The 14,833-nt window shown below is 40.4% G+C and overlaps 1 protein-coding gene across 1 annotated transcript in view; it reads left to right on the plus strand.

Annotated features, from left to right (window-relative positions):
• LOC149018138 (kinesin-like protein KIN-14B) overlaps positions 1 to 14,833 on the plus strand; it is a 99,227-nt gene that overhangs the window by 4,959 nt on the left and 79,435 nt on the right. The window contains exon 2 of the mRNA XM_089152460.1: positions 7,949 to 8,072. Coding sequence (XP_089008586.1) covers positions 7,949 to 8,072 — 124 coding nt within the window. The remainder of the gene's footprint in view (positions 1 to 7,948; positions 8,073 to 14,833) is intronic.

The following is a 14,833-nucleotide window of genomic DNA, read 5'->3' on the forward strand; positions in this document are numbered from 1 at the left end:
TATTGAACCGAGCCTTCCTTCAAATAAGGACTTGGCCCCCCTGCCCGAGACTTGGACTTGGTAGTGAGCCATCTACCCGGTGAAGAGAGATCGCCGCTATGAGAAACTCCCGCAAATTCTGTTATGTCCAGCCCGCCCCTCCCCAATCCTCGTTTTGGTGCCTACTCTTTTTATTTATTTATAGTATAGGGGGCGATGCCGACATGCAAGGCTTACTTGTCGGTCCAAGCCGTGGTTGGGCTAACCCACCTCAACCACAACATGCTAATCGCCAATTTCCGAATAATGCCCCTCCTTATGATAGAAACCCGCCAAGTAGTCTTTGTAATTCATCGTTTTGGTTGTGTTTTGGTTTGGGATCAGGGTTTCCCACTTGAGGGTGCCCTGGTTGAGTGAAATTTGTTCAAGTTCATCTTCTTTTCTCCATTCCAGTCATCATCCCATCGCAACCTCCTTCAAGAGATTCATCAGTGCATAATCAATCACAGCGCCCCAAGTAAGTTCAGACCTCCCCCACCCTCCCCTGCCTTGGCACTTAGGTTTTCTCCTCCCGTTGCTGCTGCATTACAACAGCAGCATCCCCCATCCTCCACGACTCCCCTGAGCCCCACGACCCTCAGCCCTTCTGCTGGCTCCTTTCTCCCCCTTCTGCTTTTCCTTCCTTGTTTCCCCCTTGCCTCCCTTTCTTTGCTGTCCCTTTGTTTTTCTTTTCTCTTTTTCCTTTTTTCTCTTTTTAAATTTTCCTTCATCTTCTTCACCTCAAATCCTCCTTATCCCTTTAAACCCTAATTATATTCGACCTCCCAGCCCTTATAACTTTCGTTCTGATCTCCGCTATCCTACCTTGCCAAATACTAAACCTACTTTTCTGTTTCTGTTCTCTGTTTATTCGGTTTACGTACTATGTATCCTACAAACCTGGATCCTACTCTTGTCCTGAAAATTCCTGGCGCCCTTTGTTTGATTCCATCCCTTCCTAATGTGGTTTACATCAGCCAGGTTATTGGTCTTCTGGTGACACTCAGGAGTTGGCTTTTTGGATCTGACTGTCTTTGGGTGGATGTTTCCTTAAGGATTTGATCTCTGTGGTTAACTTATTGCGAATTTTGGTTGCGCCTTCGGTTTCTGTTTTGCTATTGCTTTGACTCTTATCTGGTCTTCTGTTCTTTTTCCTTTCACCTTCTTTGTTTTGTGGGGTCTTTTGGACTCCTTTCCTGGCCTGTCCTGCTAAATCGTCCTCTCCCTGGTTATGTGTCCTTCCCTTGCCCTGTCCGCTCCTCCTTTCTTCTTCTCTTTGGCCTCTTTTTTTCTTTTGTGTGTGTTCCGTTTGGTGGTTCTTGACCATTTTCTGTTCTTCCTTTTTTTTTTTTGTTGGTCCCCTTCTTTTTTTTTTTTTTATCTCCTGTTCCTTTTTCCTTTTTTCCTCTTTTCTCTATTTATCCTCTGTTCTTGTTTGCCTTCTGTTGTTTTTTTTTTCTTCTTCACTTCTTTTCCTCTCTCCCTGCTTCACTTTACTCCTACCCATCCCTTCTCCCTTCTATTTCCCCTTCCCCCTTCCCTCTCCTCTTGTCCTCCTATTTCTTCTTTTTTTCTTACTTTCCCATTCTACTCCCTCCCTCTCTTCCCCTCTCCTCCCTACCTACCCTTCTTTCTTTCTGTTCTTCGTTTTCCTTTCATTAAGACTTATTTTCAGCTGCTGCCCTAACCTACACTTCAATACTTTGTTGCTCCTACTCACTTCTGCTTAGGTGACTTGGTTTCTGCTTCTTTTTATCACCTGACGCGGTTCTCTAGTCTTTTGGTTTTAATTGTTGCTGTCCATCACATCCAGACCTGAATAACAGAGTTAGAAACCCTAAACAGCAGCTGATTAGAACCAACAGCAGTTTGACCCTAGTTGCTTCTGCTTTCTTGAAAAGATCCTAGTACTGGCCCTGTAAACCAGGTTACATCCATTAAAATCCACATGTCTCTCTTTAGAGAGCAATACAAGCCTTCAGCTCAAAGATAAATCAATATTTCACCAATTCTCAGTTTATTTTTATTCATCCCCAATGGGGTGTGTATAGGGTTGTAACAGCCTTACAAAGCAAAGTAAGTAAAAGGACTTAAGAAGACAGAATAAACTGATTACAACTTGCCTTTGTGGGGATTGAAATCTGAACAAATGCAACACAGAATTATAAACATAACTAACTACTCTAAACAACCTCCTAACTAAAACAATCCCAAACTATCTGATGTACCGGTCTGCTTCTTCATCCTCTCTAATTGACCAGCATTGGGTTTAAACCCTGCTGTTTGTGTTATATCTTATGGACACCTGTTTGTACACCAAACACCTGAGGTTTTCCCAGCGGGTTGTTTGTGTCGTTGTTGGGAGCTGGTTCCCAGTTAGCTCGTCTGTTGGGAATTTCTTTTTTATAGAACTGTATTGAATTTTCACATTGTTTGATGTGTCAGGCTTCTGGTTAGTATGGGATGATTTAGGGTTCATTAGTTGTTTATTCTATTTTACTCTTTTCTTTATCAAGTTGGGTTTCATGTCCTGTTGGTTTGGACTCCTAACGTTGGTGGTTTGTTTGGGGAGGTATTGGGAGGTATCCAAATGTTCGGGTTTGGTTGGGTTTGAGCTATGGAGTTTTAGTGAACTAGTTTTTTTCTAAGAAGATGAGTGAGGATTCAGACTAATGGATGTATTTACTGATGGACTAGTGGACTGGTTGGGCCCCGGGGCGTCTTTTGGTACTGCTGCCCGTGGGAAGAAGAAGGGTGGGTGCTTGCACGTTAGGGAAGGGGAATAGGTAGAGGAGGCTGCTTGCTTTGGGAATCTAGGGTTTTAGATGGGAGGGTACTGCTGCTGCAGTAGGGAAGAAGAAGGAGTGGTGGTGCTTTGCACATTGGTTAGGGAAGGGGAATAGGGTAGAGGATGCTGCTTGCTTTGGGATGATTCCTCAGGAAGATCTTCAGGCTTCTTCAGTGATTTCAGGCTGCTGCAAGCTTTGAAGATGCTGGACAGAAGTGAAACTGCAGGTTATAGTTTGAACACTCAAAACCCTGATTGTGGGCTTTCCCCCACGACTCCAGGTCTTCCTTCAATATTTGTTTATTCAATCGCCATCTACTCACTCAAATAAGAAGACCCGTGCTTGATGTGCCCAGGCTTCTGGCTTTTCAGGCTTGTCCATTCTTGGGATAAAAATTTCTAGGGAAACTGCTAAAAAAAGATGAACATGTGGGAGGGATCCGAATGAATTCAGCTTTCATTTCCCCCGTAAGGAGCATTGAGTTACTTATGGTCCTCTTTCATGTGGGTTCAATTCATCAAATCTGATCTGTTACATTTTTTTTTGGGGGGGGGGGGGGTTGGCTTTATTTATAGCCATAATACATTGAAGGAAAATAACTTGGACTCAAGAATCCAATTTGACTTAACCTACTTGGACTCAACTTAGGGAATCCAATTACAAGTTTACAATTCAATAGCTAAAGAAAAAGTACCCTTAACATGGTAGAAAAGGAGTCTTCTAGAGAACTCCTGAACAAAAATAATTTGCAAGATAAACAACCAACTTGTAGAAGTAATCCTACTTGAAAATTGGATTGCAATTGGGACTTTTACTTAGAAGGACTCTCACTCCAACAAGGACTCTATCATAACTCATCAAGGAGTGATCCAAGTCATAAATTAAGAGTAGATATATAATCATTGTAAGGACTAAGGAGTGGAATCTAACTTAGGAATTGTAACCAGACTGGAACTCTTCAATAACTTGAGCAAACAAATCCAAACTCAAAATAAAAGTAGATATAGACTCCTAAGAGCTATCTGCATCTAACTAGCTCTATGGGGGCACCAAAAGAGGGTGTAGAATGACCAAAATACCCCTCATCAGATTCGGCCATGGAACAAAATATTGACGACACCAGGGGTTTTGCCCCTTGGCGAAATGGGCGAAACCCCGATATGTCGGTGATATTTCGATGACATCTGAATGGGGTTCCGCCTGTGAGAGGGATGAAGGGAGTAGCAGGAACAGCATTTGATTCAGAATCTCAGGTTAGAATGGGTTATGATGATCTGAATGGGGTTTGCAATGGCTCCTGATCTCAGATTAGAATGGGTTACGCTGGATCTCTAGCTTCGTTCCTCACTGCCCTTGATTATTGCAATGGCTCCAAACATCCATGGCTAATTCTCCATCTTCATTAATTGCCCCCATCTCCTATCTCTGTTGGTTGATCTTCTTCTATAACTTTCTCCATTTCCTTTTTCAATTTCTTCGAAAACTAATCTGTTAACAGGAACTGAGATTAAAAAGTCCAAAGAGAAAGAAGATGAGAAACCGAGAAAATCGAAGAGAGCAGATCTAGATTCTAAATCTTCGGCAATATTTTCACAATTTATCTCAATAATTTTAAAGTTATATGCGATATCGACCATTTGGCGATATATTCCGATATTTTCGGCGATTTATCGCCGATTTTTGGTAAATCTCGTGTCGGCTGTTCTTCCATTTCGTGTCGCTAAGCTCTGAAATGCCAAAATATCACAGAAACTTCCTTCCTTGGATTCAGCCAGCTTTTGGTGATGCATGATTGTGGGCTGAATTTGGGCCTAATTATTTAGGGCCCTATGGTTGCCAATCCTCGTTTCATCACTATCTTTTAATTTCTTAGTTGTCTCTAACAAACTCTCTAGGAAGTTTAAAAAAAAGCAAAAAACAGAACACTGCTCTCCTACTCGTGGAGGCTGTGAAATAACCCTAATTGCATTCTAAATAAAAGTAAAAGTACTAATAAGTCCTTAAATTGGACCATCTACTTAACGTGGGAGCCTTGTGCACTGCATATGGCCTTACTAACTTAAACTAAAGAAGAATTTAACCATTGGTTTAATTGTCTTAACTAAAACTGAAAAATAAATTAAGCATGGGAGATTTCGTTCTCAACTCATGTATCCATATTTTAGGTCCAGTTGTCTGGTCAGAGGGGAACCCCTCCAGTGAGGGTCCAACCCATATATGTATAAACCCTAAGCTGTTTCCTAACAGAACAAGGCCTCTTTGGTGCTGGATCTGCACGTATCCATATTTTAGGTCAAGTTCGCTGGTCAGAGGGGAACCCGTCCAGTGAGGGTCCAGCCCATATATGTGTCCCCAGGCTGTTTCCTAACAGAGCAAGGCCTCCTTGGTGCTGGATCTGCATCGCAAAGGTCTACAGATGCCACCGATGTGCCAAAGTAAAGTATTCTAAGGCCCAATTGTTCCCATTTGGACATTCTTATCTGCATCATTAAGTAGGTATATTCTGGTGTCATTAAACATAGTGCCAGGGCTCTGGGCACTGGCTTTGTGGAAGATTCCATGTGGAGGTTTCCTGCTTTGGTGGGAAATCGAAGGTAAATACTATGTATGTCTACTTGATAATAGAGGATGCTTTTGAAAAACAATGTCATGTGCTTGTTACTTTGGAAAGGTAAAGAAATGGCTCAGTCCCTCCATACTATGAACGGCATCAGTTTGCCATCCAAATACGAAGAAGGTCTTGGTTTGTAAAGAATTATAGAGATAAGTTCAGCTGGTATTCTCAAGTTCTGGAAAATTTTGTCAAGAGAAAAAACTTACAATGGTTATATGGTGGGCTGCTTAGAAATGACCCAATATGGTTGGTTTGTACAACCTTCAATGCCTCTTGGACGCGAGGAAAGTCATAAATCATGTGTTCTAGCTATTGAGGCTATTTTATGCAAGATAGATAATGCGCTTTGCCTAAGGTTTGGTTAGATCATTGACATCCATTGGGAATCCTCTTTCATCCTATTGGCTATAGAGAGATACACGAAGGCTGCGTTTGTTTGCAAAGGTGGGGTGGAAAAAAAAAACATGTGGGTCCCATGTGTAGTGGGGTGAGGGAGAAGGAAATGAAAGGAAAGGAAAGGGTTTTGTGGAAAAGTGATAGGGGTGGGTCCCACTTTTTACTTTTCCCAACTTTCCCACAAAGTCCCACCAAATATGTGGGGTTTTAAAATGGCATGGGGTGGGAAAGTTGGGCTGCCACATCAGCAGACAAGTTTCCTTGATTCAAGGAAACTTGTCTCTCACTTTCCCACCCCAAGCAACCAAACAATGTACCATTTTGGGACTTAAAGGAAAAGTAAGAAATCTACACTTTTTTCAAGAATTTTCCCACCCCACCTTTATTCCAGCAAACAAACGCAGCCTAATAGGGTCTTCATAGCACTGTTTTGTATTGGATATCATTGACCATAATGGTTGGATTCCACAGATATTTTGGAATTTCCCTTCTGTCTCTAGGAGGCCTACAGGGTCTGGCAATTTACTCAGCTGGACCACATCTACTTCAGGATTGTTCAGTGCTAAGTCTGCATGGCTCTCTTCAGTTCAAGGGGGAAACTTCTCCTTGAAGAGAGATTGTTTGTTTTAATGGTAAGTTGGTTACACATGTTGTCAGAGCTTTTGCATGTTTCGAGTTCTTTCCAACTGTCTTCATGCAGTCGTTCCTTCTCTGTTGGTGCAGCCTAGTTGATTTAACTCGCTGTCTTTGCCAGTATGCCCCAGAAGATGTGAACCACGTCTTCATTGAATGCCCTGTCTTTAGTGTTAGTTTGAAGTTGAAGAATCCTTCAACTGGGAGTCAATATGTTGTTTATGGAAATATGGTGCAACAATTGGTTCTATTTGTATTGAGGGAAATAAGATGACGAACCTCTACTTTAAGGCCTTTTTATCGCATTTGGGTTCCATCTTTTTGATGCCTCTAGCCTGAGGAACAAACATATTGTTACATTCTGGGGCCTTCCCTTCCAAGATGGTTCTGTCTTGTACATAACTTTGTCTTCTTCCCCCATCCCCTGTGGCCTCTAAGTTGTTCCTTTTCCTTTTGTAATGAATATATTGTTCACCCAAAAAAGAAGAGGGTGATAGTCATTCATCTGAAATATGACACTTCGCACCATCTGTACTATATATAAGTGGAGTTTTTCTCTTCAGTTATCTTTTTGTTCCCTTTGGTAAGTTTAATGAAAAAAATTCCATATTAAAAAAAGTAGATTTTATAAAAGAGGGAAAAGAAAATACACAAGAAGGAAGTGCTTTCTCAAACAACACTCTCTGGTTAATGGAAATTGCTGGTGCAGCCCCCACGGGGCATCCAAAGCACACCTCAGTGACCAAGCTGATATATTGGGAATTGATGACCCGTTCCAAATTGAACATTTTAATTTTTCCAACATATTTCCCTTTAAATAAAATAACTGTGACATGAAAATTTAATGATGATGAAATGGAGAGGGAAAATTCTCTCCCAAGTCCCGAGTACGATGTTTTTGTTATCCAGGAAATTTCTTTAAGAAGCTTGGTTAGTGGAATAGAGAGGGAGAATTTTCTCTCCTGGCTAAGATACATCCGTTATCCAGGAAATTGCTGTATCAGAAGCTTGGTTAACCATGCATACTGGAGACTATCAGTAGACTCATTACTACAAGGCATCACATGTGGTGAATAATTTCTACTTGATTCTCCTCTTTGAGAAAACTTATTACCAGACACCTCAAATTTAGGGTGTTTCCAAGTGGCAACGAATAGATCTGATAAAGCTACAATTTTACATATTTGATGGTCACTTTGTGCTGAATTTCTGTCTTTGTAGAATCAAGCTCTATGTATGGCGTAATAACAATGGTGTGCTTTCCCCTCTCTTTATGCTGTAATGTTAGACACCAAATATTGTCTCCATTTCGGAAGCCTTTCCAACATAGTTGGAAAAGTTTAAAGTAGCAATAGTCAAAACCCTAGAGAGCATGTGTTTGTATAGAAATAGCATGCAAATGGAACCAAACTTTTGTCATTATGTCAACTATTTATATCTTATGTCATTTGACAATGCTGTCAGACTAAAGTAATGCTCAATTACATCTGTTTGGTAGCAAGCAAGAGAAGATTACTTGGAGTTGAGACAAGAAGCCAGTGACCTGCAGGAGTACTCTAATGCAAAACTTGACCGAGTAACACGCTATTTGGGTGTTCTTGCTGATAGGGCTCGTAAGCTTGGTAAGGATGTTGATTATGTTATATGGTGCATGCCAAAGATATTGACTAAAATTATCAAGAAGGAAATTTGTTGTGCCTATGTCAGTCTCAAAAGTATTCCATGTCTTGTAGCATTCTGAACCATACCTATTGTTGGAACCTTTCTACAGGCTTTTTGGATTCTTCTTTTATACCTAAAAATTAAATACTAGCATCTTTTGGACGCATTCTATTTGTAGAATGTTGTCCAGTTTGGAACTAAGCACATAAACATTAGGTGCTATGGGATCTATTGATTGTTGGATATTGCATAAATGATAATTATCTGTGGACCAGGTTGTAGCCTGAGGTCAAGGAATGGACAGAGTCTCTTAGCAAAAAATTGCTGTGGTAGGGCTGCATAGCAAAACTGCCCCCTAGACTCTGCGCCATTGGCAGCGATTTGTCCTTTGATAATTGTCGTGGTTCATTGTGGAAATCATCTCTGGTGATCTCTGGTGATCTCCCTTATGTTTATGTGATAAATGACATTGGCCACGTCTGGTTGTGGGCACTTCTTTGGTGGCATACGTTAGGGCCCTGATGCCACGTGGAGGAGAGAGATTGGGATTATTTTAACCAACTGCTAGTTGGTTGGTTATAAAAGGGGGTAAAGTTGTGAGGGAAAGGTATCGGATGCTTTGTGAGTGGTTTTTGGGTAGCCTTTGGCTGAGGGCAGCATTTGCTGTGGGGGTGACTGGCACCATCGTAACCAGGTTTATCTGTCATTGAGTTTGTTCTTGTTTATTAGTAATTAAATCTTATTAAGTTTTCTATTCGATTCACGGGTTCCTAACAGCATATTTCATCATGAGTGTATTTCTTGATTGAAAGTACTTGGGATCTTTGGGAAGTTTATTTCCAGTTTTTGTAAAGTTTTAGGTTCTAGGGACTTTTGGGTAACATATTTTGAAGTATTTCTTTTGTTCTTTTGTACCTTTATTTCCAGTTTTTGTAAAGTTTTAGGTTCTAGGGTCTGTTGGGTAACATATTTTGAAGTATTTGTTTTGTTCTTTTGTACCGTTGTAAATTTGTAACCATCAAAGAGCAGGGATGTGTTCAGTACCGCTGTTTACATTTTTATTCTTTTGTTATGATCTGGCCAAAATGAAAACATATCTTGGGAAGCATGAACGATTTTACAACTAGCCAACTGCTTGATAGGAGGAAAAAAACAGCTTCGCATTGATGCATATTTGTAGCATCCCTTCTCCACAGGGTCTCCCACCTCTCCCATACTCATAAAGTCCCTTCTTTCTCTGTCTTCACTCTTTCCTGAAGATTTTCCATAGCAGTGTTTGGGCTCTTAGTGAGACCCACTCTTTCTATTCTCTTTCGTCTTCTCCAAATTTTGCATGGGTTTGCCTCCCCCCTCCTCCTTAAGGTGAGTTCTTCGCATGCCGCCAATTGGGTGTAATGTAAGTTCTTTTCCTCAAACGCGAATAGTCTTAAACCTTGTCTCTGCGGAAGCACTACTGTTTGGTTTCTAAAACTGGCGGTTTGAAGTTTTAAGATTCCCTTCTGGAATTGTTTTCTGGTGTTTGAATCTGTTTGTCATTGCTGATATTTTTGTATAAAAAGATGCTTCCGCATACGGTTTGGATTTAGTAGCTTTCTTTTGTGGTTGTCCTTTTCTGGTTTCATTAATTCATGGTTCACCTTGTGTTGGATTCTATTAGGAGTTTAATTAGAGTTTGTATAAGAGTTAAATTAGAGTTTGTATTCATGTAAAATTCTATTTCTTGTAATAGTGTACTTTCCACTTAATTATAAATAGGGGGCTTGAGATCATTGATCAATAAGCCATTCTACCAATATCGGTTTCTCAACATGGCATCAGAACCTAAGTTCGATTAGGGAAGAGAAGAGAAAAAATTCTCGCGGAGGAAAACCTTCCTCCATTACCGTCTCTCCAGAAGCCATTGCCTGTGCTTCCCCTATCAAATCAAATCTCTCCAGAAGCTATTGTAGCTGCAACCGAACATCTTCTTTATCTGCAACATCCCATCGCACCTCAACCTTGCTTCTGCCATCGACCAAAGAAACAAAAAGGGAAGAAAAAAAGAAAGTCCATCGACTGGGATACTTCTTCCAGCAAGACTGCATCGTTCCATCGCTTCTTTCACTACCAAAACTGCATCGCTCCATCGCCATCGACATCGATCTGCGACTGCGAGTTGTTTTCTAGCGAGACTGCGATTTGCTTTCACCATCGATCCATCACCATCTCCATCGCCTCTGCCATCACCATCATCGTCCCAGGTACACCATCGCCTCTGCCTCTCTCTGTGATTTGCGATTTGTTTTAAGCCAGGGACGATGATTCTGAAATCCCTTTAAGCCCATTGCTTGACTAAACTAGACTACTCCTTTGGCCGAACCAGATTTTGGTTTTTTTCCAAATTCCCAAACCAAATTGAGACCATATTTTGGTTCATTTTGGCCGAACCAATTCATCTTTGGCTGAACCATATTTTGGTTTTTTCCAAATTACCAAACCAAATTTAGACCATATTTTTGGTTCTCTCCAAATTTAGACCAAACCAAACCGTTGCATATTTGGCCGAACCATATTATTATTATTTTTTTTTCTAATCTACTGTTCTGTTAGAGAGAGAGAGAGAAAAAAAAAAAGTATTTGGACCCATTGCTCTTTGGATTGTGTTTGTTTTCTTTTCGGGTATCCTAGAAATGTCTATTGGGTGATTAAGTGCATGTTTAGGAAAATTTTGTCTAAGGAATCTGGTATTTAAGCGGAGCGGTTGTGTCCCTCCAGTCTTTCCTGGTGTACTTTGGTTCAACAATATACTAATTGGAGGTAACCTGAGGAGATACTTTTCACATGTTATCATTACTTAAAATTGTTTTGGGTTGTTCGGCTATTGCATTCTGCAACATTTCTTTTACTTCGAAAGGTTGATGACTGAAGAACTGCAGATAATTTGTTAACATGACAACTATTGATGGTACTCCTGCTCCCACTGGCTCCAAACATTACCCCACTCTTCATCCTTTTTCGGTAAGCTTTGATTGGACAAGTTATTTGATTTGGTCCCGATTTGCTTACCTGACTATTGCTGGAAGAGGACTTGTTGGACACATTACGGGCACCACTATCAAACCTACTACCACAGGCGTTTACAGGATAAATGGATTTCGAATGACTCTTATCATGTCATTTCTTTTGAATTCTATGATTCCAAATATTGCCTGTGGATATCTATTACTTGATATTGTAGCCCAAATCTAGAAGGCTACTACTGAAACCTATGGACAGTTGGGGAATGATGCACAGGTTTATGAGCTTCGAAAGAAGCTTCATGAGACTACCCAAAAGGAATTGACTATGGCCCAATATTATGCTGAGTTGCGATCTCTTTGTCAGGATTTGGATCATTATGGGGATTGTGGATTATCATCCCACTAACCCAGATGATGTGACTACTTATAGGAAGCACATTGATAAGATTTAAGTATATGACTTCTTAGCAGGTTTGAATGTGGAGTATGATCAGATCAGAGTGCAGGTCTTAAGTCGTTCTCCCTTTCCTACACTAGAACAGTCTTATGCTCTTGTTTAGTGTGACGAAAGTCGTCGATTAGCCATGCTTCATACTCCTATCATGGAGAAATCAGCTTTACAGTCTGTTCGCACTAAATCTGATCCGGCTAAGGAGATTGTTAGGTGTGAGCACTGTCATAAACCATATCATACCAAGGCAAATTGTTGGAAATTGCATGGGAAGCCTGCTGCTTTTGAGCAAAAACGAGCACAAAGAAAGGAAAAACCAAAGGCTAATCTTTCTAAGATAGTTTCAACCACACCCTCTGGCAGACGTTGGTTTTTCACGGAGTTCGCTACTCTACGACGTATTTTGTAGTCTTCTACTACCGGTACAGCCTCGACCACTGCTTCATCTACTACCCATACCAACTCCTACCTTGCTACTTCAGGTAAAACTTTTACAGGCTTTCAAGCTTCTTCAGTTTCTACTCCTTGGATCATTGATACAGGAGCCACAGATCATATGATAGGTTTATCCACCTCTTTCTTACAATATTCTCTAACTTTTGGAAATGATAAAGTTCGAATTGCTGTTGGCTCCTATTCTTCCATTGCTGGAAAAGGGACCATTCAGCATTCTCCATCACTTTCTTTGTCTAAAGTTTTACATTTTCCCTCTTTTTCTACTAACTTGCTCTCTATCAGTAGTCTTACACATGATTTGAATTGTAAAGTGACCTTTTTCCATCTTACTGTGTCTTCTAGGATCTGGTCACGGGGAAGGAGATTTGACGTGAAAAAACCGATTGAAGGATCTACTTTTGCTTTGACTACATCTTCTAATCAAATCCATTCTGTAATATCAGACCTTCATTAGTGGCACCATAGGCTAGGTCACCCCCCTCTAGGAACTCTTAAGAAAATATTTCCTGATTTAGTTTCTTCTTCTAATGAGGATGATTTTTTTTGTGAACCTTGCATTTTTGCGAAGCATACTCGTTCTACTTATTTACCTTCTCTTCATAATAAAAAATCTATTCCTTTTATGCTAATTCATACTAATGTGTGGGGTCCCTGCCGACGTGTGTCTATTACTAGCCATAGGTACTTTGTTACTTTTATTGATTGTCACTCTCGTTCTACATGGATTTATCTTTTAAAACAAAAAAATGAGTTTTTTCGATGTTTTCGTGATTTTCATAATATGATTAAAACTCAGTTCAATGCCATTGTGAAGATCCTTCGTAGTGACAATGGCACAGAGTATATTGATGGTAAATTTCAAAGATATCTCTCTGGACTCGGCATAATACATTAGACCAGTTGCATTGATACGGCTGCCCAAAATGGGGTTGCCGAAAGAAAGAATCGACATCTCTTAGAGATAGCCCATTCCATTATGATTGCTATGAATGTACCTGACCAATACTGGAGTGATGCTATACTCACTGCTTCTTACCTTATGAATAGGATGCCCAATAGAATACTTGGTTTTAAATGTCCTAATGAGATTCTTCAGGGAGGCCCTTCTTTTGTTATTCCCGCAAAGGTTTTTAGATGTGTGTGTTATGCCAGAATCACAGTCCACCAGAGTAAGCTGGCTCCCCGCGGTCTATGCTGCATATTTTTGGGGTATTCTGCTATTAGAAATGGTACAAATGTTATCATCCTCCTTCCAGGAAAACCATTGTATCCATGGATGTAATTTTTCATGAGTTTTGCCTTTACTATACACCTCTCCAGGGGGAGAGTCCTAGAGGAGAGGTGTTCTTTCCGACTTTAGATCTTCCTATCACACACCAACACAAATTAAGAGTCCCAGAAGAGTTTCTTGACCAGGGGGAAACTTCGGCCAGTATAATTGAGGACTTGAATCCTCCCCCTTCGATTTCTGAACCATGTGAAGAACCTAGCCAAGTGGAGACCACTCCTGTGAGACACACTGTTGGGGTCTTTCAAAACTAGATTGACCAGAATAAGGAGGTACAGACTTATTGGAGGAAGAAATACAACCGGCTAAAGCAGGTGGAGAAAGGTGATACGTTACCACTTCAGTCTCCTGCTCCAGAATTAGATTCTACTGTTCCTCTTAAGGTATCTTCTTCTGATCTTCCTATTGCTGTTAGAAAAGAGGTTAGATCTTGTACTCAACATCCCATAGCTAAATATGTTTCTTTTAACTCTTTGTTTGACTCCTACCGTGCTTTTATATCCTCTCTGTCATCTATATTTGTTCCTAAAAGTTGGCAGGAAGCCTATGCTGATAAGAGATGGAAGGCAATTATGGTATAGGAAATGCAGGCAATGAAAAAAATGACGCTTGGGAGCTGGTTACAATTCTTCCAGGAAAAAAATCAGTGGGCTGCGAATGGGTATTTGTAGTTAAACAAAATATGGATGGATCAATTAACAAGTTGAAAGCTAGACTAGTTGCAAAGGGGTTTACCCAGGCCTATGGGATTGATTATCATGAGACCTTTGCCCCTGTTACGGAAACTAAACCCTGTCGAGTTTTGTTGTTTGTAGCTGTAAACAAAGACTGGAACTTGCACCAACTGGACGTAAAAAATGCCTTCTTACATGGGGAGTTAGCAAAAGAGGTCTATATGGAAATCCCACATGGTTTCTCCGATGGCAATACTGTAAGGAAAATTTGTCAGTTGAAGAGGTCAATTTATGGGTTAAAACAATCTTCTAGATGCTGGTTTGGACGCCTCCTAAAGGCAATGACTTTTATTGGGTAAAAGCAAAGCAATGCTGATCATACACTATTTGTTAAGAAGTCGGTACTAACATAACCAGTTCTCATTGTCTATGTAGACGATATTGTCATCACAGAGAATGATGGTGAAGAAATTCAAAAGTTGAAGGACTTTTTTAGCAGAGAGTTTGAAATTAAAGATCTAGGGAAGTTTAGTATTTCTTAGGTATTGAGGTGACTCGATCAAAGAAAGGTATATTCTATCCCAAAGAAAGTATGTCCTAGATCTATTATCAGAAGTGGGAATGTTGGGGTGTAAAGCAGTTGATACCCGTATTGAAGCTGGAGCTAATCTTAAAGAAAAAGAGGGAGAACCAGTGGACAAAGGAAGATACCAAAGGCTGGTAGGGAAACTTATTTACTTGTCCCACACCAGGCCAGACATCACTTATGCTGTAGATATAGTGAGCCAATTCATGCATGATCCATATTTAGCTTATATGAAGGCTGTTATCAAAATACTACAGTATTTGAAGG

Source organism: Hakea prostrata, chromosome 4, assembly GCF_041222555.1.
Source record: "Hakea prostrata isolate BN-2017 chromosome 4, UWA_Hpros_2, whole genome shotgun sequence".
Taxonomy (NCBI): domain Eukaryota; kingdom Viridiplantae; phylum Streptophyta; class Magnoliopsida; order Proteales; family Proteaceae; genus Hakea; species Hakea prostrata.